The sequence below is a fragment of the Phascolarctos cinereus genome, unplaced genomic scaffold, assembly GCF_003287225.1.
Source record: "Phascolarctos cinereus isolate Bilbo 61053 unplaced genomic scaffold, phaCin_HiC Scaffold_4;HRSCAF=312, whole genome shotgun sequence".
Lineage (NCBI taxonomy): Eukaryota > Metazoa > Chordata > Mammalia > Diprotodontia > Phascolarctidae > Phascolarctos > Phascolarctos cinereus.
In genome coordinates, this window is record NW_027555847.1 from 133,876,122 (window position 1) to 133,904,010 (window position 27,889).

Here is a 27,889-nt window from a genome sequence, read left to right on the forward strand (position 1 = left end):
CTCCTGCTAAGTGCATGTGTGTTTGTTATTGTTATAGCCTGTATACATGTCCCATTCGGTGCTAAGTTTTATGCATGTACATACATGTGCATCGATATGTATACAAGCAAGCATGTACATCTACGTATGCTCACATCCGAGTTGTTAGAGTGTGAACACGTAGATGTAAATAAATTTCACGCTGGTCTGTGTGCTGCGCCCAAGCGCAAGAATATGCACGCGTGAACCCATATACATGTTTACAAACATACATGTGTGTTCATATGTATGTACAAGTACAACCAACCCCTGACTTCTGGCTGTAGAAAGCTGAGAAGTTTCAGCACCCCTATTGTCTGTCCCAGGGAGAAGCCACTCCTGTGGAGACTCCCGGCTGGGGGGACCCAAGCCAGCTTTCGTGGCCTTATGCATTATTGATAATAATGGCTGTGTCTCTTTAACTGGGATTGGTTTACGACACCATGTGTGCGTGTGTGAGTGTGTGTGCGTGCGAGGGAGCGAGTGAGTGAGTGAGTGTGTGTGTGTGTGTGTGTGTGTGTGTGTGTGTGAGAGAGAGAGAGAGAGAGAGAGAGAGAGAGAGAGAGAGAGAGAGAGAGTGTGTGGTTGGGGGGGGGTAGAGACAGCTTGCATCTCTCATCCTGTGCTCTCTGGATCCCAGCTTGCTGTTTGCTGGGGAGGAGAGGGAGGAAACACATTTTGCTCCCTGCAAAACGGCTTTATTTATTTTTGGGACGAACCTCCAGCCTTTCCCCCAGGGTGGGGAGAGCTCAAAACAGCAAATTCTGATCCGAACCAGGGAGCTCAGCTGCTGCCTCAGAAGCAAGAGAGGAGGGGAAATCGGCCTTCCTCGGACTGGGATTGACCCCAGGACTGCCAGAGACAAGGGGGGTCGTCTGGCTGTATCCCTCTCCTCCTCCTCCTTCCCCCCTTCCCCCCCCCACGATATTTTTCTCCTTCTCGCTTTCATGCTCATCTCCACATGAAGGGAAGACTCCCTGCGGACAGCATGGCATGAGCCCGGAGCCGGCGCGTGAGGTAAGGGCTGTTTCTCGCCAGATCCTTCGCGGCACAAAGCCCCCGATGCCAGGTTGCATTGATGTCTAGAGGAGACATCCCACCCGGAGGGGCTGTGTGCCGTTACAATGAGAAGGAGGGAGGAGGCACGGTGCTTAATTACAGCCCTTTCTGAGTACCGGGGCAGCAACGAGATGGGCTTATGTAATGGCAAACACTCCTTCCTTGACCCACTCATTTCCAGTCTGCCCATGCAGACAGGCTCTGGCAATGAGACCAGAGACAACCAGATGCTACCAGGCAGGTATCCCTCCCTTCTTTGGCCCTGCTTTAAGGAGTTGGTGCTCTTTGGCCCCTCGTTCCGTATAAAGGGGGAAGCCATCAACCTAGTTAAGGCTTGTTTATTTCTTGACGTCTCACTCCTCCCTACCCACCCCACCCCCTAAGCCATCTCGAATCTTGATTTAGATTCCTCTCTAATCTGGGGAGACTCACTTCCAGGAGCACTGGAGGGGCTACTAGCCCAGGGAATGTAGTTGCAGGCCAAACCCACTATAGTCAATTGATGGGGAATGTAGTTGGGCCAGGATGGAGGTGCAGAATTGCAAATGCCCAGCTCTCTTCCCCCTCCTACCATCCATACAGTGGGCTAAGGCACTCCAGGCTGCATTTCCTTACCCCATTCCTCTCTCCCCTCCCCCCCCCCATGGCCCGATGAGCTGTCTATCTTCTGGAGTGTACTAATGTGATAGTTGGTAGATACAATTAAACTCAGAGATGGTGAAAAGTGGATTTCATGTTTTAGGGCAATCGATTACTTCTATTCTCTCAGAAAATTGGAGGCTGCTGGTTTGGGGTATGGGTGGGGAACAGTTCTCTAATTCATGAAAAACAGGATTATGGAGTTTGAAAGGGAAGAACATTTGGGGTGACAGGCATTGGAAAATGATGAGAGGGTGAGAGGTTTAGGGAGAACTGAGTTTGACATCCCTGAGGCCTGCTCAGAGGGGACTAAGGCCTGGTCTGAGTGCTTAACTGGAGGACAGAGACCAGGGAACTGAATGGAGCTTTCACGCTCTGAGAAACCTGTGCTATGTACTCTTCAGGTTTGAGGATTGACGGACAAGACAACCCTCAATCCACCACCTAGAGCTGCCAGCCCTTGTCCCAGTTGCTGTCTTCTCCTTCACTTCCCCCACCCAGTTCCTTGCATGCCCCTTTGCCAATTTTGTTCCCTGTTAGCCAGGGAAGATGGAGGCTTGCTTGTGCAGAGAAAGGCTATAACTCTCATCACAAACAACTCTAGCAGAGAAAAAGAGAGCTTGCTCCTTCACCAGGCTCTCCTCTGCCCTTCTCCCTTCCCTATCTTCCCTTCGCCCTTCTATACAAGGCCTGCCCTCCATACTCCTACTGTCCCACGTAAATGAACGGGGTCAGCTAAGGCCATTCGATTTCTTCCACTCTAAGTATAAATAATCCCAAGTTTCCTGGTTATGCAGCCCTGTCATCTGGTCTTGCTCTTTCCCATAACCTGCCTGCTGACGTGAGGTTGCCATAGGTGCTCTCTGAGAGTACATACAACTCCAGCCATAGGTTCAGGAAGAGAAGGTCAGCAGGACACTGAAAAGGGGGTTGTGTGATACATGCCTAGGACCAGGGGAAAGTTGAGAAACACACAGCTCTAGAGAGACAAAAGTTCTGGATGGGAGACCAGAGTCCTAGGAGGAATAGGAAGGAAGGGGGGGAAAAAAGCCAGATAGAGTTGAGAAAGGGCAAGGAAAATAGGTGCTCCCTTCCTAAAGATTGAGTGTTTGCACTTTCCTGGGGTAAATGGTTGCCCAGGTAATGCCAGCCTAGTGTGAGGAGGAAGAAAGGAAGAGCTGGAAGAAACAGGCATCAATTCTCTTATTTTTTGCAGGATTTTGCCCCTGGGTACCAAGAGCAGGTTGATCACGGATTCACACTGGACCTTCTCCTATAATGCTCTTCTTGCTGTCCTAGCCTCCTAGGATGCCTGTAGCTTGAAAGAAAGCATATGTTTCCTTAACAGCTGCCTGGCCTTCCCTAGGCATCATACCCCTGTTGAATTCCTTTTCATCTTTTAAAGCTCAACTTAGAAAGAAAGGAAACAGGCATTTTATTAAGCACTTAACTTTGTGCCAGGCACTGTGCTAAGCACATTTGATCCTCACAACAACCCTGGCAGGTGGGTGCTATTATTATCCCCATTTTACAGTTGAGGAAACTGAGGAACATTAAGTAATTGGTGTAGGGTCACACAGCTAGTAAATATATAAAGCTGGATTTTAACTCAGATCTTTCTGACTCCCTGCAGGCCCAGCACTCTCTACCCACGGATCTACTTAGCTAACTCTGCCCACTGAGCTACATGCTTTCTCCAGGAAGCATGATATAGTGGATAAAGTGCTAGATTCGGAGTCTGGAAGACCTCTATTCAAATCTAGATTGTTTCTAGGTCCCTTCCAACCCAAAATCTGTGATCTGCTTCCTTGGTTCCTCCTTCTATGCCCCACCAATAACAATACTTTCCTCCTTAGATCTCATTTGTTTTATACCTCTCTTATGCTGTAGTATTACCTATTATAACTAACTGTATATGTGACAAATCCCCCTGGAAACTCCATGAGGATTGAAATCATATCTTATCTAGACTTTGTAACTACCATAAACCTAGAACAGTGCAATGCACACAGTATTCAATAATTTTTAATTGAATTGTATTGAAATGGATCCCATAATAGACTTAGTTCCAATAAGCATTGGAACCTATTTCCCTACTTCAGCAGGTGCCCACTGCCCTTGGCTTAGGAAGGGGAATTTTCATGCCAAGATTCACATGTCAAAATGCCACAGTTAATGTGATCTCTGCCCAAATCTCTCCTATAAAATCATCCATTCCGTTCCTGATTCCTCATGGTGATACAGAGGGGTTGTGGAAAAGGCCTAACTATTAACCCCAGGACATCAGTCCACCAACAAGCATTTATTAAATGTCTGCTATGTGCCAGACACTGTGTTAGGTTCTGAGAATGAAAATACAAAAGCAATTCAGTCCCCACCTTCAACAAGCTTGCAGCCTGCTTGAGGGATGCAATATAAGAAAAGAAGTATTTTATAAGGGTTATGAGCAGAGACTTAGGAGACCACTAGGCTAGAGCCTTGGGAGCTCTGGTTCATTAGGAGTCATGGGTTCAGTACAACCCTCAGAAAAGGGGGGGGGGCAGAATTCAGCCAAAGAGAGAAAGGCCAATAATTGCTCAGGACAGCCCTAACCTATCCCATCCAAAAAATCTTGTCTGTGTTAGAGAGAGTGTTGGGTCTAGCCTTTAGTGAGGAGGAGCAATGGTAGTCTTGGGTGAGAGTTAAGCTTTAAAAGAACCTTTAAAAAGGAGCTTTAGAGAGAAAGGGTTTCAGAGTGGAAGGCATTCAGAAGATGGCTCTGTGAAAGAGAACTAAGGAACTCTATCCTCCTTTTCTTACTACCCCCAAGGAGTCTTAGGTCAGGGAACTTTATTTCAGTCATGATCCAATGGTCTTCATTCCTGTTGTATTGTCTTTGGCAAAGGCCAAGGCCCCTCTCTTCTATCTTTCTCTCATGCCATTACATTAGAAGCTATCAAATGAACCCAGGTATTCAGACAGACTCCCCATTGGTGTGTAGGTAACATCCCTAGGAACTATCTGGGGCTGGAATACCCTGCTGGGATAACAGAGAAGCCAGTCCCCCACCCCACCCTCACCCCAACCTTTAGACCAGAGCCAGACTTCAGTTTCTTCCCACTTTCTAAATAGGCACATGGTAGTGACGCTTTCTCCTTGTTGACGTGTACGATTTACCCTTTGGCCTAGAGCATTAATGTAGGGTCTCAGTCAATACTCAAGACATTGTGGTGGAGCTTACTCTTTCCCAAGAGTCCCTGGCATGCAGGTGGGGAGACTATAGCCCCCCTGAGAACATTTCTGAGCTGGGGGTGGGAAGAGAGCTCTGCTGTTATGACATCTGTAAAATGGAAGGAATTTTAATGTGCTTTAGTCATGGATTTTTGTCAGTGAAAGTTTCTCAGCTGAGGAGGAAGTTGCCCCCACAGTTTTTCTCTCAGCATCCTGGGTACCCCTTCTTTTCATCCCCTGCCATCTTATTCCCACCATGTGGGAGTTGAAGATTGATGTAAGCTCCCCTAGTCACCCACACCCTCTCAACCCTACCCTATGAGGCAAAGTTCTGCCCAAGCTTCAGGGCCCTGCAGAGAGAAAAAAGATTTTTTGAAAGTAACCTCATCAAAGAAACTTTGGAGGAGAGCTGGAAGTGAGAGTGGGCTGAAAAAGAAGTCAGGAGAGAGAGAGGGAACTCACTGATAGAAGTGTGTCCCATCTTTATCAGCACTCCTCTGAAGGTATGCAAAGCGCTTTACATACTAATTCAGGCAAGCCTTCCTCAAAGACAAGGGGAAAAGATGAGAAAATCTGAAAGAAGGAGAGGAAGGGATCAAGAGAACCAGAAGGAGGTTTTGGGAAGAAGCTACAGAGGAAGAGGGTTAGAGAAAAAGCTTGTAGGTATTTAGAGAAAGATGTCTTTCCATACGGAGCCTAACAGCTTATTAGTATGTGCGACAAAATAAGGAAATCCCAAGGAAATGAGAGGGGAGGTTGTGAAAGTAGGGTCAGAGCCCAAAGAAATCAGCAACTTATGGAACAGCAACCCCAGTACCTAGTACTAACAAGGCTAGATTTTTCAGTTTAAAGAGTTCACAGGAAGGGAATAGTATGAGAGTATGGCAAAAGGGAAGATGTACATGTCCTGCTTGAATACCTTCTGTGTCCTAACAGAGAGGATATGAATGAGGTCAATGCAGAAGGAAAGACAATGGACAGAACTTAGTGTCTTCCTATTAAGGGATTGTCTATTTAGGAGAAAGGGTCTGGGTTCCAGGGCCTGCAGCCTTCAGAGACATAGCTAAGGCTCAATCCTTACTTTTCTACCTGTGGGCCTTGTCTGGGGCTCCTCAGGGAGGCCAGCCCTGACAACCTTTGTAGGCTCAGGTTCCTGGAGGAAAGGGTAAGAGAAATGCAAGCATGTAGCTAGTTGGTGGTGAAGGCCCATCTTGAGAAATGGTAGTGGTGGAGTTAGTCAGTACCACATTTCTAAAGGGGGAATTTCTTAGTAGGAAAAAAGGGCAAGTGTCATCATCATTCCCTGAGCAATCTGGCAATTTCCAGGCCCACCTTCTCCTAGAAGCAGGTACACTCCTGGACCACTGGCTGCAGAACTTTGACTATAATTTCTCACCCAAACATACTACCCCTCTAACAGTTTACTGTACCCTCCCTCACTTAGCTATATAAACCTTCACACAGGTATACCATCATCTCATTAACATCTGTAATTATCTCTGACCACTGTACTATTACTCTAACTTCTATAACCTCTTTTTCACTGCTGGACCATCCCTCTAAGGTAGCTCAAATAGTAGAGTGCTCACTTAGCATGCATCTTCTAGTGGCTTTTTAGCCAGGTAGGTGGTATATAGGGCACTGATTTGAAATCAGGAAGACCTGAATTCAAATTCTACTTTGGACACTTACTAGCTGTGTGACCCTGGGAAAGTCATTTGACCTCTGTTTGTTTCAGTTTCACACCTACATCCCAGGATTGTTGTGAGGATCTAATGAGACAATAATTGTAAAGTGCTTAGCACAGAGCCTGGCACACAGTAAATGCTATATAATTGCTAGCTATTATTATTATTAAAGTGCTTTGCACACCTTGAAGCACTATGTAAATGCTAGCTCTCATTATTATCTGTAATATCTTTCTCACGATAATACTATCCCTCTAATAGCGCTAATATCTATCTCATAGATGTGGCAGTTGTTTAACATATAATACATAATATGCCTCCCACTGGTATGCCATCCCTTTAGCATCTGCAATGTCCTTACCACCCTGGTGCCACCCTGCTAACATTTGTAACATCCCTCTAACAGCCATTGCATCCCTTGCCTGAGCTTGCTATTCCTCAAATAGCTACAGCTTTCGCAGCATCCTTCCACTGCCCCAGATTAGTTCTGTCATACGGAAGGGTCTCCCAAATGGGGGCCTTTTTCATTGGATTGGCCTCCTTTCTGAGTTACCCTTTAGAGTCCTCTCCATCCAACCCAACAGGCCAGCAAAATCCCAGCATCCCAGTTCATCAATATTGCCTTTGTCAATGGGGAGAATAACAGAAATATGTACAGTGTTCTGAGATTCTCAGAGGTTAAAGGGTTGGGAGTAGCTTCAGGTAGCTTTATAAATGTCATTTACTGAGCTATCTCTTGGGCATCTGGCTGAGACACATCTATTGCTGCTCCAGGAAGGGTCTTAAGAGCTAAGACTCTTCTCCCAACACACTTTACCCATAGATCCTGAGAAACCTGGTGTTGGGAAATCACAACCAACAGGTGACCTCTGCCAAGGTAGAGGTGAGCATGGCTCCTTAAAAGAGTCCATGAGTGAACTGGGAGATAGGATATATATATACATACACACACACACACACACACACATATATATACACATATATATGTATATATATGTATGTGTATATATATATATGTGTGTGTATATATGTATATGTAGTATGTGTATATATACATATATGTATATATGTATGTGTGTATATATATACACATATATATGTATATATATGTATGGTGTATATATTCCCATATTCCCATATACATTCCCATATATATTCCCACATACATACATACACAGAACAAGGGTCTAGGGAACCCAGGTCTTATTTCATTTCAGGCACTCATGTAGACAGCAGAAACTTATTGTAGTCTGGACATCACTCCCTTCAATGCCCAATCTTGGGATGCAGAGGGACTATAAGGTGCCAATACTCCTACCCTCATGGTTTATGAGAAAAGCAGTGATAGGAAGTTAAGTGGATATCCTCATACCCATCTGTAACTTGTCCCTGTACCACTCTTAGATCTTCCCTATAGTGTACAAAGAATTATTATTTGCATGTTACCACCCGGGAAACAGAGGCACAGCAGACTGAGCAATGGAGCAAGAAATTGCCCCAGTTCTGGATGTCTTGAAAATTTTCCTCCCTTGATATAAGCTCCAGAGTAAAGACTCAGAGACTCCTCTGTCCACATGCTGTGGATCTTAGACCAATGTGCTTAAAAGGCACAGAACTCTAAGATCTGTGGGTTTGCTCCCTGCGGTGGTTTCACAGTACTTCTGTTCATGTCATGTTGTTTGAACATTGACTTTAGAATCAATTGACTTGGGTTTAAGTTCTAGTTTGGCTACTTACTAGTTGTGTGATTTTAAACAAGTCACTTTTTTTTTAGCCTCAATTTCTTCATCTGTCAAATGGTGATCTTGTACAACCTGCCTCTCAAAGTTTCTGTAAGGAAAAAGTTTAGTAAACTTTAAAGCATTACATAAATGTAAAGGGCAGAGGATTTTTTTTGAGGAGGAATTAGCTGACATTTTGGGTTTACTCTCAGTTTATGATCTTTCCTGGTGGTGAAATGGATAGAGAGCTGGATTTGGAGTTAGGAAGACCGGAGTTCAAATCCTACTTCAGATACTTTTTAATTGTGTGACCCTGGGCAGATCATGTGACCTCTCTTAGGTTCAGTTTCCTCATCAGTAAAAGGGGGATAATAAGAGTACCTGCCTCACAGGATTGTTGTGAGGATCAAATACAATAATAATTTTAAAGGGTTTTACAAACCTGAAAGCCTTATACAAATGCTAGTTGGTTTTTTTTGTTGTTATCATCATCATCCTACCTCTGAATACAAGAGTCAAGAAAAATGAATTAGGGGAAAAGAAAAAAGAAATCAGAATGAGATAGCTGTAACTTCCTTGCCAGATCTAGTTAGTGCTTTATGGCAACACCTAATTAAGGGCCAGGAACAGTTAGATTCTTGACTGTGATAATCATAATGCTTGATGATGACCCACTGTACCACCCAGCTGCCTCTTCTGAGGGTCAACATGTGCTTACTAAGACACTGACTCACTGTGTGATCTTGGGCAAGTCACTTCCCTCCTCTAGACCTCTGCATAATAAGGGAGTTAGACCTCATAGTCCACCCCTATCATTCTAGAGTGGTTTTATTCTCAACCCTCAAGTAGCAATTATATCTTCCCTCTGCCCCTAGATATTTATTTCAACACTCTTCTTCCTAAAAGTTCATTTCATTCTAATAAATGGGAAGGAGGGGAAGGGATTGAAAGGTAGCAAATAGGCCAACTTAGACAAAGATTGGACAGTCACTTGTCTAGAGTCTGACAGTAGAGCAGTTGTATAACCAGGAAGTATCAAATACCTACATTTCCCATAAACATAGACACATAGACACAAACACATCCCAAACTGTTCCCACTCCCTGTACTACACCTCAGAGTTGCTCTGCAGTCTCAGGAACTGTCCCTTTCTGTTCCCCATTGTCTGATGCAGTTTGTTGAGAATTTAGGGGCCCATGCCATTTAAAGAGCTGGTAGCATGTGTAGTAGCCAGACTGAGGCTGGCAGAATGAAATCAAGATGGGAAAACAGCACGGGGCAACTCAATGCTGAGGACAGGAGGGCTCTTCACTATCACAGGCTCTGGAAGAGGTTTGACACCCAGAGCAGGGGGTTAGAATGTCTCCTGGAAGAGGCAGCAAATGTGGGGGCAGCTTGAACCCCAGGACTCTGGCAAGAGGTAGCTCTGTATTCTTCCACAGTCAGCCTTAGCCAATGTCCTTCTCCAGGTTTTGGAATATTTGTTGTTGTTGTTTTTTCATAAGAAGAAACCATTTGTCTAGCTACATCAGTGTATTGAGTGTGTTTGTGTGTATGAGTGTGTGTGTGTGTGTATGTACAAATGTATGTTCATATGACATTTTGTGATTTGTTGTAGTCATAGGAGAGATATGCACCCAAACTAATACATATGTAGAACTACATACGTGGTGAAGCAAAAAGGCTCTGTGGCCTTGGGCAAGTAATTTCAGCTCTCTGAGACTGAATTTTCTCATATGTAAATCAGAATGATTGGGCAATCTCTAGGGTCTCCTATACCTCTTTAAAAAAGCTTACATTTATTTAAAAGCAACTTCTCCATAGCAAGTCATGTCAGTATCATTATCCCCCATTTTGAAGATAAGGAAACAGGAATAGAGAAATGAAGCAATTTGCCCATGGTCACCCAGATAATAAATGTGAAAGCCAGTACCTGAACCAACTCATTTCTGATTCCAAGTTCAGTGCTCCTGCCACTATGCTGCATTGTCTGATACCGAGTGTGTGTGTAAAAGCCCCTCTTTGTTCAAAGTGTTTAAAATCTTTGAAATCTTCAAGCCTCCAGGATTATTTCCTTTTGGTTTTTACTGGGTTCTTACTACCTTCCCCTCCCAAGTTCCACCTGAGCTGCTTTACCTAGTCTACTCCTAGAGTCCTTTCCCTGCTGAGATTGAATTTCAAATTGTTTTGCTCCTGTGGCTTCCGCCGTCCCTCTCTGGGATGCTCTCCAAGGTGCTGGCCCCAGGCCCTGCGGCCTCCATGCGCCACGGTCCCTGTGTTGCTGTCCATGGTGCTATAAGCAGTGAAGCTGCCTTTACAGGCTCTCTCTCAGTCATGGTGAACAGGCTTGGCAGTGGACATTTGGGAACCCAGAGAAGTCCAAGGGTAGAGGAAAATAATAGTAGGTTGGGAGCACATGGCAAGATCTGTGAATGTGAAAGGCTAAGGACAGTATTTTCAGTAGGGAAGACCTATATAGGAGTTTGAGAAGGGTGATGAAAAATTTATTAGGGCACATAGTTGTAGGGGAGAAGAGTCAGAGATTCTGGCAAATCCATGTGCTCACCAACACACAAGCCCTTCCAATATTTAGGAAGTCTTTCTGTAAGACTGTTGTCCTGAAATGGCAACATAGCTGGATATTTGACTAATGCCAACACTGAGGTCATAGGATCATAAAGTTACTACTATGAAGTCCTTTGGAGGCAATCTAATCTAAGTCCCTCACTTTAAAGATGAGGAAACTAGACCTAAAGAAGTTAAATCATTTGCTCAAGATCACACAGGTGATCTGGTGGTGGAAGTGGTATTTGAACATGGGACCTGTTGTCTCCAAATCCAGCACTGTTTCTACTGTACCATATCGCCTATTTTCACTTTCTCTATAATGAGGAATGGCCATTTTGAAAAAGATAAAACAATACATGAATATTCCAAGGGAAAAAATGTCTGAATCTATGACTCTCTAGACATTGCAGAAAGAATCTCAATTTGGCCTCTGGGAGTTAGCCCTGGGGTATTATTTCACTTCTTTCCCTAATAATAATTTGCAAATAATCCTAGTAATATTTACAAATATTATCACACCCATTTTATAGTTTAGGATAATGAGATTCAGAAAGGTTAAGCAACTTCCTCATGGCCACACAGCTAGTAAGCATTAGGGCCAGAATTTGAATCTGACTCTCAATCTAGTGCTCTTTTTAGCATGCTACACTTCTGAGAACTGAAATCCTGACTGCATATGTGCTGTTTATTGACTGCATGTTTACTACTGTCTTCGTCTAATCAGACATTGGTGGAAACTGTTAAATGAACACATAAGGATATTAAAAAGTAATTCACAGAATCATAGAATATTAAATTTGGAAGGGAATCTAGAGGTAATTTAACTCACTCCCTTCATTTTATAGATGAAGGAACTGAGTTCATCTAGCTAGAAAGTGGCAAGTCCTGATTTGAACCCAAGTCGTTGGTTTAGTGTTCTATCTAATGTGTTGTTATTAGGCATCATTAAATAATATGTCAACATGTCAAAACCCAGAATTTGGTTCTACTGTGGGAACTCCCTCCATAGATTCAGATCGAAATCCACCTATGATGTGTAGTCTTTGTTTCCTGAGACTCAGAGAGCTTAAGTAGGCCCATGGTGACAGGATTTTAACTCAGATTTTACCAACTTCAAGTCCAGCACTCCCTCTACCATTCTCAAATAATAGTGACAATGCTAACAACTCACATATCTGTATCGCTTTATGGTTTTCTAGATGTTTTCCTCACAACAACCCTCTGTTGTCTATGCCAGTCAATCACCAAGTATTTATTAAGTGCCTACTATATGCCAGGAAAGTTTTTCATGCTGGGATACAAAGACAAAAGTGAAATACTCCCTCCCCTTAATCCATCCATATATATATATATATATATATATATATATACACATACACACATATATATACATACACACACATATATGTATGTGTGTATGTATACATATGATTTTGTATATATACATATATATCAGCATGGGATGCAATATATACATGTATGAATACATGCAAAATAGATTAAAATTTATTGAGAGCACTAGCAGCTGAATTGATCAGGAAATATCTCCTGTAAAGGGTGGTAATTCAGCTGAATATTGAAAGATGCTGGGGATTCTAAGAGGCAGAAGTGAAGAGAGAATGTTCCAGGCATAGGAGACAGCCAATGCAAAGTGTGGAGGTGGGAGATGGAGTGTCATGTGAAGAAGAGTAAAAAAGCCAGTTTGATCTTCTGAGACCACAGAGTGCATGAATGGGCTTAAGGTCTAATACGACTGGAAAATATATTTTGGGGCTAGTTTGCGAAAGATTTTAAATGACAAAGAGTAGTTTATGTTTGATTATGGAGGTAATATGGAGCCACTGGAGTTTGAGTAGGGGAGTGATATGCTCAGACCCTAGTCTTAGGAAAATCACTCTGTTAGCTAAGTGGAGCGTGAAGGATGGAGATCAATTACAGTATGTAGCAATTGGCCAGGAGAGAGGTGATGAGGACCTGAACTAGGGTAGTGGCAGTGTGGTGGGAGAGAAGGGTACTAATGCTAGAGATGTTGTGGAGGTATGAAGGTGGAAACAGCAAGAGTTAGCTATGAATTGGATATGTATGGATAAGGAAGTAGGAGGAATTGAGGATGATGATGAGTTTTCAAAGCTGGGTGACTAGAAGGATGCTTGTATCTTTGATAGAAATGGGGATATTCAGAAGAGGGTTGGTTTGGGAGGAAATATAATGAGTTGTGTTTTGGATATGTTGATTTTGACATGTCTGCAGGAAATATGGTTCAAAACACCCAGGAATTTGGTTGTTGTATGGGAACTTCCTCCACAGATTTGGCTACATGGGGTAAGTGAGAATGAAAAGTTCAGAATGTCACTAAATCTTTTGAAACTGGGTTGACTGGAAGGATGGTGACATATTTGACAAAAATACAGAAATTCAGAAGAAGGATGGGTTTTGGGGAAAAGATAATGAGTTCTGTTGTGGACGTGTTAAGTTTAAGAAGCCTATAGGGTATACAGTTCAAAATATCCAATCGGCAGCTGACAATGTAGGAACAGAGCTCAGCAGAGAAACTAGGGCTGAATTATATAGATCTAGGATTTATCTCCATAGAGGTAACTCATGGGACCTAATGAAGTCACTGATTGAGATAGTAGAGAGCTAGAATAGAAGGGGAGCCTAGAACAGAACTTTGTTAAGGGGTAAGACATGAATAAGGATGATCCAGTAAAAGAAACTAGGAGGGAGTTGTCGGATGAGTAGAGAGAGAGCTGCTCTAGAGAACAGTACATAAAAACTCAGAGAGAAGAAGAGAGAATTCAAAAGAGGTCAATAGTGTTAAATTCTGGAGGAGTCCGTAGTGCAAGTATTATTCCTCTACAGTTTTACAGATAAGGAAACTGAGACCCAGAAAGGAGAAGTAGTTTACCCTGAGTTGCAAGGTTCAAATGTCAGAGCCAAGAGGGGAAATCAATTCTGACTCCTAGTCCTAGGCTCTGTTCCGTGTACCAAACCACCTCTTTTGATGAACTTCATGCAAGTAGGAAGAGAACATTCAAAGTGACCAAAAGTATGGTAGTACATACTTTTTTGACATAACCAGTTACAGATGATTCACTGATCACAAAGAACCCAGGAGGTTGTCATTTGGGAAAACAGTTAAGAGGACAAGGATCTCACCCTGCATATAGGCTCCTAGTCCTGGACTATGTCCAATCCCTTGGAGATGTAAGGAAAAAGGGTAGAAGGAGGGAGACAGATATGGAATTCCTATAGTCTTCCTAGCCCTGGCATTTTTAGCAAGAGTCTCACATTCCTAGATTTGGCAAGACTTCTAGTTATTAAAAAAAAAAAAGAATTGGGATGGCAGGTGGCAGGTAGCCATAGAGGAAGAGAAAGTCCAAGCTTCAAGTTTTAAATTCTCTGTGCTCTCTAGCATGACCGTCTTTCCTGTCTACAGTCTTCTATTCCTGCTATCCATGTCCTCTTATTTAACTTCCCAAATGGTTGGTAAGGATTTATAAAGTGCTTGTAGATCCTCAAATCTCAACTGCTGTCTGTTGACACATGGCTATGCCAAAAAGATGGCACTACGCCTACAGCTAAATGTTGGTGAGGAGTGGGACTCAGGGAAACACTGTAGCAATTTAGTGATTATTTTTTTTAATTTTTAGGCAATTGGGGTTCAGTGACTTTCCCAGGGTCACACAGCTAGTAAGTGTCAAGTGTTTGGTCTGAGGCCGGATTTGAACTCAGGTCCAACCAACTACAAGGCCGGTGCTCTATCCACTGTGCCACCTAGTTGCCCCAATTTAGTGCTTATAACCAGCATATGCATATCCTTTTAATTCTATATTCTGTGCATCCCTCTCACTCCCATGTCTTAAGAATTAATAGAATGTTAAAGGAAGAAGGGATCTGAAAGATCATTTAGTCCAAACTCATTTTGCAGATGAAGAGAGAGAGGCCCAAACTGAGGAAATGACTGAGTTAAGACCACACAGTCAGTAAGTGGCAAAACAGAGCCTTGAACCCAGGTCTTTAGACTTTAAGGTTTCTTTTACTTAGTATTTCTTGCTGTTGGGGATGTCAAGGGAAACTAGAAAATACCAGCCCCCTTGCCACAGAGAAGCTGGGAACTTATAGCCTATTTAGGGAAACTAGCCTCACCCACACATAAAAAAAACTATTCAAGAATAATAGCAATTTACAATCAGGTGTCAAACAGGCTCATATGTGCTGAGGTCAGAGGAGGGAGGGACCAGTGTGCACTGCTAGGAAGATCCCTTGGGGAAAGCGGCTTTAAGCTAGATTTTCAGGCTCCTGAAAAAGCCTCTGACCCAAGAACAAACAGAGTTTCTATACTCATGTCTCTCTGGATGGGTTCGAAATCATTCCAAACTGTAGATATAACTGGCTATTTAAGAAGCCCAAGGAAAAGTTTCTTATTCTCTAGAAAGTCAGCAGGAGGCCAGGATCCTGGTTACTGAGGCCATTCTCATCACCAGCTCTTTATTTCCCATTGAAAGGCCTAACTCTGCAAAGATGGCACCAGAGGTTTCTGGGGAAATGATTATGTGGCCCCAAAAGGGGTATTGGACTTCTGGTCAAGGTTAAGCAATAGGAGTGAGTCACTGGCAGATTAGAACTCTCCATTCGTAGGCAAATATTTTTCAGCTAGAGAATCAAAGGCCAGAATGAGAGGCGGGAGCTAGGAGAGCCCTTCTCTGCAGAGTAGGAGTCAGAGAGGAATTTGCTATGGGACCACAGCAGGCATGGCAGTAATCATGCCAGCTAATTATCCAGCCCCTTTCATCCTCAGCTCACCAAGTGCCTAATCCCCACTACCCCCTCTGAGTTCAATAGCCAGGGAGGATTTATGGAGGAAGAAACAGAAGCATAGGGGAGCTAAATAAGTTACAAACTGGGCTTTAGCGTTCCCAGCTTGGGAAGGAATAGAAATGAAAGAAGGTTCAGAGTTCTGTCTTGCAATCTCACCAGTCCTAGCTCTTTGGGCCAAAACTTTGCTCATCACCTTAGCTAATATCCATGTATGGAAGAGAAGTGTTGTTTTTGATCATAGTTCCTCCCTTGGTTTACTCTTTCTACCTTCTTTTGGGCTTTCAGCTACCTAATTACCAAATGGGAATGACTTTCATTCCTCTCCAGGAAATTGTGAGAGTGAAGAGAGTGTTTCATTCAGTCAGCCTATATTGAGTATGCATCCTTTATGTGCAAAGCCAGTGCTAAATGCCATGAAAGGCTACCGGAATGGAGAAGACAGTCCCCGTCCTCATGGAATGTCTAGTCTAGGTAGGGAGCAAAGTACAACATGCATAGTAAGCCCTTAATAAAAGTTTATTGAATTGAATAAAACACAAATAACTACAATACAAGGTAGAATGTAATGTGTGTACTAAGAGAGATACAATAAAATGCTATGAGAATTAAGAAGACAGAGAAATTACTCCCACTAGGAGGGGCCAGAAGAGGCTTCTGGGAAGAGACAATGTTTGGGCTGAGCCTTGAAATATTGGTAGAATTTGGGCAGACAGAGACTGATAGGTCCTTAGGGCACTCCATGTAGAGGTAATAGTGCAAGCAAAGCTTGGAGTCTAGTTTAGTTAAGACAGCATTGTGTAGGGGAGCAGCAACATAAGGAAAAATAGGGTGGGGCCGGGTCGTGGAGGGTTTTGAATGCTAGTGAGTTTGTCTTTTCATTTGATGGGTGAAGAGGAATCACTGAAGAGTGATGTCTATAAAGGCAGGGAAACAACTTAGCAAAACCCTAATGAATGTAATGTAGGTTTCTTTAAAGTTATATTTAGGACAGTCAGAATTATTCTTAACTCATAATGCTCACATGGTTTTACTCACAGTTTCTACACTGTGACTAGCCCTGGGAGGGGGACAGGGTGATGCTCTCTGAGACAATGACACTACGTAAAGGACTCAGGTGTTTGCACTCAGGAGAGGATTCTCCTCCTGTTGCTGATGCTGAACACATCTCTGCTTGAGTCAGAGACCGGGGACTGCTAACTAAGCTTGGATTGGCTTTGGTGTCCAAGAACTTGAGGATGAAGTTGAGGGTGGAGGCGAGATCAGCTGTGGCAAAAGAAGGAGGTGGATGCCCAAGTCTGGCTCTAGTTTGACTCATCGTCCGTCATCTCCCCCACCCCCAGGCAGGGAAATGGAGGCCTAAACCAAGAGGAGGGATTTCCACCTAGAACGCTTAGTCTTTTTTGACCATACTGAGACAGTTTCCAGGTGGTCTCTGGGGCCTGACAGATTTCTTAGCATGCCAAGCTACTCTCCGGGGACTTCTGTCACTACCCCTCCTTGGAAAAGTACAGGAAAGAAACACTCCTTCCTGGCCTGCTGCCCTCTCCTAGTCTGACTTTCTCTTGGCCCATTATCTCAGAATAGGATTTGGTTACCGTTGTTTCTTGAAGCTTGATTCAGGGACTGAGGGCAGGATGGGTTGCTACCCCTGGGATTTGTCTTAGGGAAGAGGAGAGGGAGCATTTTGCACCAGGAAGTAGTCACGGAATGCCTGTGCCCGTGAGTTTGACATTCTTACCTGACCAGCCCAGGTTAGGACATTCAGCTGGGTCTGAGTTGAGATGGTATCCTCAGTGGGGGTAGTCTCTGATTCCTGGAAACCAGCTCTGGTATGGGGCTGGGCTAGGCTGAAGGAGCCATGTGATAAGAAATCAATGGCAACAAAGAGAATCTGGAGCTCTGGTCACCCAGTTCACCATCATCGAATTTTAGAACAGGGGCTGGACTTGGCCACAGGATTCCTGTCTCTCAATCTCGAGCTCATATTTAGAATCTGAGGGAGACTTTTGGCAGAGGTAAAACTGGCTGGGGCAGGGGTAGGGGGTGGGGAGGCAGGAAAGGGAATAGACTAGGGGACAGATGGGAAGAACCCGCTCTCAGTTTTCCTGTATCCAATTTCAGAGTCTCCAGGGATCAGGACTCTGCCCATACCACATCAGGCTTGGGATAGCCCACCTGTCACCAGGACTAAGTGGGGGTGGACCACCTTGGGGAGGAGGAGACGTAGGATTGAAGCAAGTTTCCTCTTGGAGGAGGAAAGGGAACAGCATGTGTAAATCATCTCTCTTGGCAAGATGTACTCTCTCACTTTGAAATGAAACTGTCTCCCAGCCCATATCCCAGGATCAGCTCGGGTTCTTGTATATTTTCCTTCTGGGCGTCACCCCAGCCACCCACCTCCCCCATGCCAAGGAAAGCTCAGGTAGGGTGAGGAATATGGGTCATTTGAAACCTCCCTTGGCCATATTCATGGCAAGTCCAGAACTGATCTGGATTGAACTGGGACAGGGACTTCTCTGGAACACTTTATGGAAGGACATCCCCCCCCCAACCCTCAAGTGGCCCGTTACAGCATGTACATGCAACACTTCCAATTCATGAATTTAGTCTGAGTGGTCCTAGCTGGGATCCCAGATGGTCGGCCCCAAGGGCTCTTTTCCCTCCAGTCATCATTCCTTGGTCATTTCTGGAAGGGTTCACTATTCTGGGGAGACCTGCAAAGGATCTCTTCTCTACAGTTCTGGTCCCACTGTTTGGAGTCTGTTAGTCACAGGACCCCGAGCACTTTATCTCCATGTGGATGAGCCTGCCCTTGGGTGCCTTCCAGAGACTTGGAGATTTTAATTTAATCCTGTCCAGGTAACTACCACCCAATTTTTCTCTAGGCTCTGTAATCCTGTTATTTTTCTTTCCTCCAAATGGGGTGAGAATAGAGAGAATCTGTCAAACAGCTCATTTGAGACCCCCCATGTTAGGCCCAGGTTACCTCAGAACCCTTAGACCTGACAGATGTTGAGGATCCCCAACGCTCTCTGGTCTACACCAAGGCTCCTCTCCCCTCCCTTTCTTCAGCAGACCCCTGCCTCCCCCTATTTCCTGTTCTGTCTGCAGAGTGAATGTGGAAGATGTCGAACCAGAGTGACGGCAACACCAAGCCCCCATGCTTGCCCCGGAATGGCCTGGTAAAGCTTGCCAGCCAGCCCAACGGCCTCAGCTCTGCCAGCATCACCAAAGGGACCCCAGCTGTGAAGAACCGACTCTGCCAGCTGCCCCCTGTGCCTGCCCTCACCAGCCCAGCCTTCCCAGTGCCCACCGAACGACCCCTGCCCAGCCTGGCGTCCCCCCTCTCCTTAGCTGCCTTGGCGGGGGGGCCGTGCCCCTCCTCTGAGCCCCTTGCAGCCGGACTGTCCTCTGGTGAGAACCCCAGCCAGGCTCCTGCCTCTCCCACAGAGAGGCAGCCCCTGGCTGTGGATGAGAAGATACTCAATGGCCTCTTCTGCTACTTCTCCGCTTGTGAGAAGTGTGTGCTGGCGCAGGTGTGCAAAGCCTGGCGGAGGGTGCTCTACCAACCCAAGTTCTGGGTGGGCCTCACCCCAGTCCTGCATGCCAAGGAGCTATACAATGTGCTTCCTGGAGGGGAGAAGGAATTTGTGAACTTGCAGGGTTTTGCCACTCGTGGCTTTGACGGCTTCTGCCTCGTTGGTGTCTCGGACCTGGACATTTGTGAATTCATTGACAACTACTCCCTGTCAAAGAAGGGTGTCAAGTCCATGAGCCTGAAGCGTTCTACTATCACTGATGCTGGACTAGAGGTAGGGGCTATGGGTGCGTGGGTGAGGCAGGGTTCATGCCATGCCTTCTGATGGGTGGAGTAAAGCACTCTGAGAGGGAGACAGGAGGAGAGGACAGTGGGAGAGACTGAGAATCAGGCATCACAAGGAGAAGCCTGGAGAAGGGAAAGAAAGAAACTGGATGGACAGAGGGCCCTCTCTGCTCCCCATGCACAGCCAGGAGTGGGAATGGGCAGAGCTGTGGGATTTGGGGTATAGGGAATCCCCACAGATGGATGGACATGTGAACTCAGCAAGGAAGTAGACAGTGGAAAGGGAGACCTATGGGATATTGAATGATCTAGATAGGAGGTGCTGGACTCTGGACTACGGAAGTTCACAGAATCAGAGAATTTTGAGCTGTAAGTGACTGTCCAAATCCTTCATTTTTAGAAACTGGATCTATGATTTCATTGGCATAGGCCCTATACTAACTATAGGGGACTCCCCCTGAGGGAACTTCTGCTACTATTCTGAAATTTCTCATTTTAGAGAGTGCCTAGGGAATTGAGAAGTTAGGTGACTTGAACAGGGTCACATAGCTAGTATGTGTCAGAGAGGGGACCAGGTCTTTCTGACTCCAGGGCTGGTTTTCCATCCATTATGTTATCCTGCCTAGCACAGCCCTCATTTTACAGATGACAAAACTGAGATTTGGAATGAAATAGAAAAACTCTTTTCTCTGAGACCTTACAGCTGCAGATCTGATTTGCTAGAGAAAAGGAGAAGAAGGGGAAGGGAATTAAAGGGGAGGAAGAAGAGTGCAGGCAAGAGGAGGGAAGTAGAGGAGAAAGAGAAAAGGTTAGTGGAGAAGAGAGGAAAGAAGTGAAGATATAGGGATTAGAGAAGAAAGGTAAGAAGATCATTACATGAAAACCTTGATGCCATTAGGTGGAAAAAGATATACCATCAGAAAAGCTAAGTGGTCTCATCAGCAGATCACAGTATTCATTCACCCACCAATAGTCTTCACTGAGCACCTAATAGATGCTTGGTACAATGCTGGGGTGAGGCATGGCTAGCTAGTCTAGGGGGTTGATACAAAGAAGTATGAGACATGGTCCCTGACCTTGGAGAGTAGACAATCTAGATGGGGAGATAAGTCATGTGCACACGGAAAGTTGAACAATGCCAAATGCTATAGGTTAAGGGTTGTCAGTGAGTGCTTCAATGAGGTGTTCAGAAAGAGAAATCACTGTCACCTGGAGTGATTTGGAAGGGCTTCCCCGAGGAAGCAAAACTCAAGCTGGTCTTTGAAGAAGGGGAAGGCAAGTGAGAGGTAGGGAGGGCATTCCATACAGGGAGTACAGTCTGAGCAAAGGACTAGAGCAAAAATCAAGGTGTTTCCAGGGACAATGACAAAAACCTGGCTAAAGCAGAGGATACCTATACAAACTCTGGATTTAGAGATCCTAGCCGTCTTTCCCCAGGACATTAAAAGCACAGGGACTCTAATCTAGAGACCAAAAGGGCTAAAATGATTAAGCTGGTTACGGTTCTATTGGCATTAAGTCCTTTGAAGAAAGGTGTCAGAGAGGTTTGGGGGCCCAAAGGAATCTGGCATGGGGAGGCAGGACTAGGGAACTCCCTAACACTGTGCTTCCTGCCATGCTCCCTCACAGGTAATGCTAGAGCAGATGCAAGGGGTAGTTCGCCTAGAGCTGTCTGGTTGCAACGACTTCACAGAGGCAGGATTGTGGTCCAGCCTCAACGCCCGAATCACATCGTTGAGCGTCAGCGACTGCATCAATGTGGCTGATGATGCCATTGCCGCAATTTCCCAGTTGCTGCCCAACCTGGCTGAGCTGAGCCTGCAAGCATACCACGTCACGGACACAGCTCTGGCCTACTTCACGGCCAAGCAGGGCTACACCACCCACACCCTGAGGCTGCACTCCTGCTGGGAGATCACCAACCATGGCGTGGTCAACATGGTGCACAGCCTGCCCAACCTGACTTCCCTCAGTCTCTCTGGCTGTTCGAAAGTCACGGATGATGGGGTGGAGCTTGTGGCTGAGAACCTACGAAAGCTCCGTAGCCTTGACCTGTCCTGGTGCCCGCGGATTACTGACATGGCCCTGGAGTATATTGCTTGTGACCTGCACAAACTCGAGGAGCTGGTGCTTGACAGGTATGCCCAGGAGGGATGGGTGTGAGCCAAAAGAAAGGGCAAGAATGGCACAGGTGTATGAGCACGGGTAGGCATGGGACAGCAACAGATTCTAAGTGTCCATCCCCTCTGGGTTTCAATGCCTTTGTTATCCTGGGCTGAACATTCCAATCTCTCTGGTACTTAGGGTCATTCTAGGAGTAAGAAGAAGCCTAGGATAGTGGGAGTAAGAGCCTGAAAACTTCTGACAGTCTTTGAAGGGAAAGCTAAGCGGAGGATTTGGTGACCAGGAATCTATGGGGTGGAAATAATTTCTTTTTAAATTTACATTTCCATATCCTTTTAAGTTTACAAAGTGTGTTTCCACCAACAGCCCCTGTGAGGCAGTCAATACAAGTATTATCACCATTTTACAGATAAGGAAACTGAGGTGAAAGGAGGGTGACTCATCCAGGAACACACAGCTAATGAAGGACAGAGCCAAGAATCGAGTCTCCTAACCCCCACTTACACTCTATCACATTGGGAATGATAACAAACCTCCCTGGGAGTCCTCTGTCCACATATAGTGAGGAGACCCTGGAACCCTGGTTCTTCTTCATTTGAGTGACCGTGGCTTTGAAGCCATAGCCAAAACCTTCCTTGCCAGAACATTGCCCCCTAGGAAGAAAAAAACAGTTAATATTTCCATGGTGCTTATCAAAACTCATTGAGAAATATATAGTTCAAGTAATAGGACCCCCATTTTACAGATGAGGTTTGGGGAAGGTAGATTGGAGAAAGAGGAGCCATCTAGGTTAACCTTGATCCCAGGGAGATACCCCTCTGGTCTGGTCCCACAGGTGTGTTCGAATCACAGACACTGGGCTCAGTTACCTGTCCACCATGTCTTCACTCCGAAGCCTCTACCTACGATGGTGCTGTCAGGTAGGAGTCCCCCTTCCCCCATGCCACCTTACAAAAACGTACACAGCAAGAGAGGCCTGGATAGGCCCACCTGAAGTTCCTTTCCTACTTCCAAATTTGACTGCCTAGAGTCAAGGGCCTTTCAAAGGAGGCATTGGGGTAGCCTCCTTGGAGCAAATCTTTCCCAGGATTTTCTTGTAGTCCCCTATCCTCCCCCTCTCCCCCAACATATGCTACTGCTAAAACAGAAGCTTTTTACCTGGGGTCCTCAGACCCCAAGGAGACCATGGATAGATTTTATGAACTTGGATAGGGAAAAAATACATCTTTATTTCAATACAATTAGTTTCCTTTGTAATCCTAAGTAATTTATTTTATTCATTTAAAAACATTATGAGGAGAGTTCATAGGTTTCAGGGGTCTGGAAAAGGAGTCCAGGACACAAAATTGTTAAGAACCCCTACTTTAGAAGACTCTTCCTCTACCTCCCCCAAATACACAGAATCTGAGTTAGAAGGCACCTCAGTGGTTACAGAGTCCAACCTGTACCTGCTCCTGAATCCTTACTACCACATTCCCAGAAAGTAGTCCTCCAACCCTCTTCTTGAAGACCTCCAGTGATGGAGACTCACCACTTACTGAGGCTTCCCATTTCCACTTTTGGAGAGTTCTAACTGCTACTGTGGTTATTTCTGCTATCACATTGAAGTCAGCTTCCTGATGTCTCCCACCCATTACTTGTAGCTCTGCCCTCTGGCAGGTTGGTGGGCGCTGGTGGCAGGTAGGATGAGCCTACTTGAAGTACTTGAAGACAACTAGCATGTCCTGGCTGACACTTCTCTGGGTTGACTAGGCCCCTTTTCTTCAACTAATACTCATGTGACATGGTTTCCGGTCCCCTCGCCCTCTATTTGTCTAGCTGGCCACAACACTGCAAATGAGGTCTGATCCAGGCAGAATACAGAGGAATATCACTTCCCTTGCTGCAGACACTTCGCATAGAGTCTAAGTTCTCATTTGGTTTTTGGTTTCCTGGTCACATTGTTCACTCACTGAGCTTGGAGTTCATTAAGAATTCCTTCTGGTTCTTTTTGACATAAGTATTGTCTAGCGTTACCTCTATCACACAATATTTATGTATTTGATTTCTTTTTGTTTTTCAAATCAGTTTTTATTGAGATCTTTCATTTTTACATCACGCAGATTTCCCCCTATATCCCTCCATTTCCCCCTCCCAAAGAGTCATCCTTTATAACAAAGGAAAACAAAAGAGGGAGAAGAGGGAAAAAAAATTGCACAAAACTGAGCAATACATTGAAAAACAGTTTGTTTTAACCCAAGTATAGAACTTTACAGAAAGAGGTGGTAGGATGGGATTATCAGTGGCTGGGCTCTCCCCTCTGTCTAAACACAGGGAGGGAAGGGAGATATGAGAAGGAAAATATTAACTGAGGCCCATTGGCTCCACAGGTGCAGGACTTTGGGCTGAAACACCTCCTGGCCATGAGAAGTTTGCGCCTCCTCTCTCTTGCAGGTAAGCTCTTTCTCCTCCACCTTTTACCCCATCTCTCTGCCCCCTGCCCAAACTCCCTGGTGTGTGGCCTCCAATAGAGAAGGGGGGCAGAGCTTCAACCCTGCGGGAGCAGCTCAATGGGAAGAGGGAACAGGTGGCATGCCCCCCACTCCCTGCCAAGATGAGGAAGCTACTCCTACCCTACTTCCCCAGAGGTGGTTCTGGGCCTCTCTTTCTTCCTCTACTCCAGAACCTGAGGTGTCCCAAGGGACTGATCAGCCCTTGGGGTGAGGGAGGCCATCCTCTACATAGGAGTCTTGAACCCCTAGATTTGCCCAGGCTCTGGGTTAGGGTGGGGGAACTGAAGAGGGTACTTGTTGCCCCATGCCTCTCATCTGCCCCTCCTCGTGCTTCCAGGCTGTCCCCTGCTGACCACCACGGGGCTCTCTGGCCTGGTGCAGTTGCAGGAACTGGAAGAGCTGGAATTGACCAACTGCCCTGGAGCCACCCCCGAGCTCTTCAAGTATTTCTCCCAGCACCTGCCCCGATGCCTGGTCATAGAGTAGGGGCCAGGCTGGGTTTGGGCCCATCCACCTTGGGACTTGGCCCCTCTTGCCCCACTCAGCTTCCTCCCTTCTCCATTCAGTTTCATTGTCCCACAGGGACCTAGGTCATGCTCCACATAGGACCTAGGAGTCCTAGGGACCCAGTCTAGCTCTTCCCCCGCTCCACCATTGCTCTGCCCTCCACCATCCTCTGCATCAATTTGCCAACTAACTCAAGCCAGGAATAGCTAAGGGGGGAAAGGGGGAGGGCAGGTGGCTACCTTGGTGCAGGCCAGCAGAAGGAGTGATAAAGGGGAGGTATGGACATTGATCCTTCCTCTTAAGTAGGCTAAGAAGGCTGGGCAGCCACAGGAGCTGAGGCCCTGCTTCCCACATTCACACATCACTACCCAGATGCTCAGGAGCAATTTGATCATCCCCCTACTGCCTTCCTACTCCTAATGCTCTCAGCTACTTCTGTCCCTGCATACCTGGGGTAGGACAGAGGCAATTTTGGAATACTATCCTATGTGGTAGCATAGCATCTATCCTTAGTGGTCCTAGAGAATCATAGGATCACAATTTAGAGTAGGAAGGAGAAGATTCCTGCTTTTGAACCTACACACACACATTTGCACGTGTGTACACACACACACACACATGCACACACACACACACATCCCACAATCTAGGCTCAGACTCCTCAGTTTTCTTTACACCCAAATTCTGACAGCAACCTTGAGGCTCATACCCAGGGCCCTTTTCAACTGTTCTCCCACTTTAAACACTCCCCTAAAACACATACACACACACACACACACACACACACACACACACACACACTATATACCCTGAAGCCTCAGGCCTTCCAGCTAAACCAATGGGTGCTGGGCATGGTACCATTTGTCATGGAGGGCTGCTGGACAGAGCCTATCCCCAGGAGCCCCCAGCAGGGGTTGATAAAAGGAAGAAATTGGGGATAGATTAGGACAGAGGCTCTGAGTTCCTAGAGTAGGGAAAGCATAATACCCTGGGGGAAGTGGGGTAAGAGAAATGACCACCCACTTTCTCTATCCTCTATCCAGAATGCTGTTTCCCAAGTGGTAGGCTCATCCTGTCCTTCAGAGAGAAGGAACCCCTCCCCTTCCTCGACTATGAGCACATACACATACATGGGTACACATGTGCATGCCCCTCTGTGCCCTGCTCTGCACGCCTGCCCACAATCATGTTCACCCATGCACAAATCCCGTCCCACCCACCCTAGCTCAGGCAGCTCTATCCCATTTCCCCCTAGACCTCTGGCCAGAGCAGCCCCTTTGGATCCCAGTCCTGGGTGGAGGTCAAGTGGAAATAGACCCATATTGAAGGCTAGCTTTGTTTCAAAAGGTACTGAAGAGAGTCCTTGATCTTGGTCTCTGTTCCTCAGGGCAAGAGTAATGCCCAGAGAGTTCAAGGCAAAGCCCACATCTCTTATTCCTTCCCATCTTTTTCCCTCTAGCTTCCTGCCTCCTTTCATCCCTCTCCTCCTTCTTCCTTGTTCTCAGATTCAGCTGTCTCCTCTAGCTCCCTTGGGCCCATTTCCATTGTGAGGCCAAGGGCTTGGCATGTCCAGCATGTGTTGCTGGGGGCAGGGAAGGGACTCACCTAGGCTTTGCTTTTGAACAGAGGCATTTAGTTTTTCTGTCCCCATACCCCAGTACCTTCTCCAAGTCTTCAGTGTCGAGGAGAGGCTTTGGTTTCCCCTTACGGGGAAACTGAGGTATAGTATGGCCAGGTAATCTGAGTGATCCTGTGTTAAGCAGAGAATGAAGCTAAAGATCTCACCTCAGATGGTTCTGGTGTTCCATAACCACTGTGAGGTCTGGTGCAAGCCAAGGATGTGGTAGGGGGGCATGTTCAGGGTCTTCCCTTCAGGGCCTGATTCCTCACCCTCCTTGTTTCAGGGAGCCCCTATTGACTCAGGCCAAATTCCCCCTCCCTTACCCTGGGTACAGCATTTACAGCCATGGCCTGAGGCAGGACTGCAAGACCACAGATAAACATTGACATTCTCTGCCATTGGAATCTTCTTCTTTATGGTGGGGGTGAGGGGGGAAAGGAAGAATATTGGAGGAGAAAGACTTCTACAGATCAAAGGATCACCTCTGGGTTTTGCTAGAGGAAGCCTGGAAACAGAAGATGTGGGTAGGGATGGTTCTGAATGAATGCCTCTTCCTGGGACTGGGTACAGTATCTCCAGGTGGGTTCAGATAGCTGTCCAGCTAAGACTCTCTCTTCCTGGTCTCAACCCATTCCACTGTTGATATGGCTCCTTCCCTCCCCCTTACCTGGATCTCTCATCCACATGGATGGGACAGACATGTGCTGAACATTGTCTCCCTCTTTCTCCACTCCCTGCCCCCTGGGACAGGAGCCAGTAAACTGGGGTCTGGGGACTGGGGCCTAGAACTGTACCTCTCCCCTCCACCTGTTCCCCTCCTCTCCTAGGAAGAAGCTTCCATTGGGTTCCCCAAATATAGCAATGGGTGCTGGAATAAGCTCTCTCTGTCCATCAAGCTTCCAAAAGCCCTCTTTTCACTGAGGGCCAACAGGACAGGAATGGTTTTTTTCAGCACTGCAACCCAATCTTTAATGTCTTCATGCTTTGGGGTTTGGGAACCATTTATACCCAACCTTGCCCAGGCTGGGACCCTGACCCCATAAGCCCCCAAGGACAACTCCAACCAGCAACTCTGATCTTCCACAGCATCTTGGTGGGGAAAAGGGCATCTTTATTGGCCACCCCTGACCCAACTTCTTCCCCCCCACCCCCACTCCACCCATCCCAGATGGTCTCTGATGATGGCCGCATAAGATCCTAAACCATTTGGAAGTCCTGGATTCTGGAATCGAAAGCTGGCACCAGCCTAGCAAGAGAGCTGAGGAGGGGAATTTGGGTCCCCTCCCATTCCAAACAGGAGATCCCCAGGAGACAGCGCTCCCCCTCACCTCATCCTGGGACAGACACCATCCTGGGAGCGAAGAGATTATTTCTGATTGGAAGAGACGAACCTATCCCTAAAGCTTCACCCCCCACCCCCACCCCACAGAGAGAAAAAGAAAGAGAGAGAAAGAGAGAGAGAGAGAGAGAGAGAGAGAGAGAGAAAGAAAGAGAGACTGTTGAAGTGAAACAGAGAAATGATTTGACAGCCCAAAGATTTTTCCTGTACCCTCGGAGCCAGACCATCTGGCCTGGGGCTCCGGGCTGACTTGGTTCTA

General features: G+C 46.1%; 1 protein-coding gene across 3 annotated transcripts; it reads left to right on the forward strand.

The window, feature by feature from the left end:
* The first annotated feature begins 586 nt into the window (after positions 1-586).
* On the forward strand, positions 587-27,768 carry FBXL16 (F-box and leucine rich repeat protein 16). Of its 3 annotated transcripts, none has more exons than XM_021006878.2 (6): positions 587-1,035; positions 18,797-19,536; positions 21,177-21,685; positions 22,507-22,591; positions 24,041-24,104; positions 24,501-27,768. In XM_021006878.2, the coding sequence occupies exons 2-6, from the start codon at positions 18,841-18,843 to the stop codon at positions 24,647-24,649; spliced, it is 1,503 nt and encodes a 500-aa protein (XP_020862537.1). In that variant the 5' UTR covers positions 587-1,035; positions 18,797-18,840; the 3' UTR covers positions 24,650-27,768. The 3 variants fall into 3 exon arrangements, with proteins under 3 accessions (XP_020862537.1, XP_020862538.1, XP_020862536.1); XM_021006879.2 differs by having other exon boundaries at positions 18,836-19,536; positions 27,460-27,768; XM_021006877.2 differs by having other exon boundaries at positions 588-1,035; positions 18,836-19,536.
* Positions 27,769-27,889: the final 121 nt, after the last annotated feature.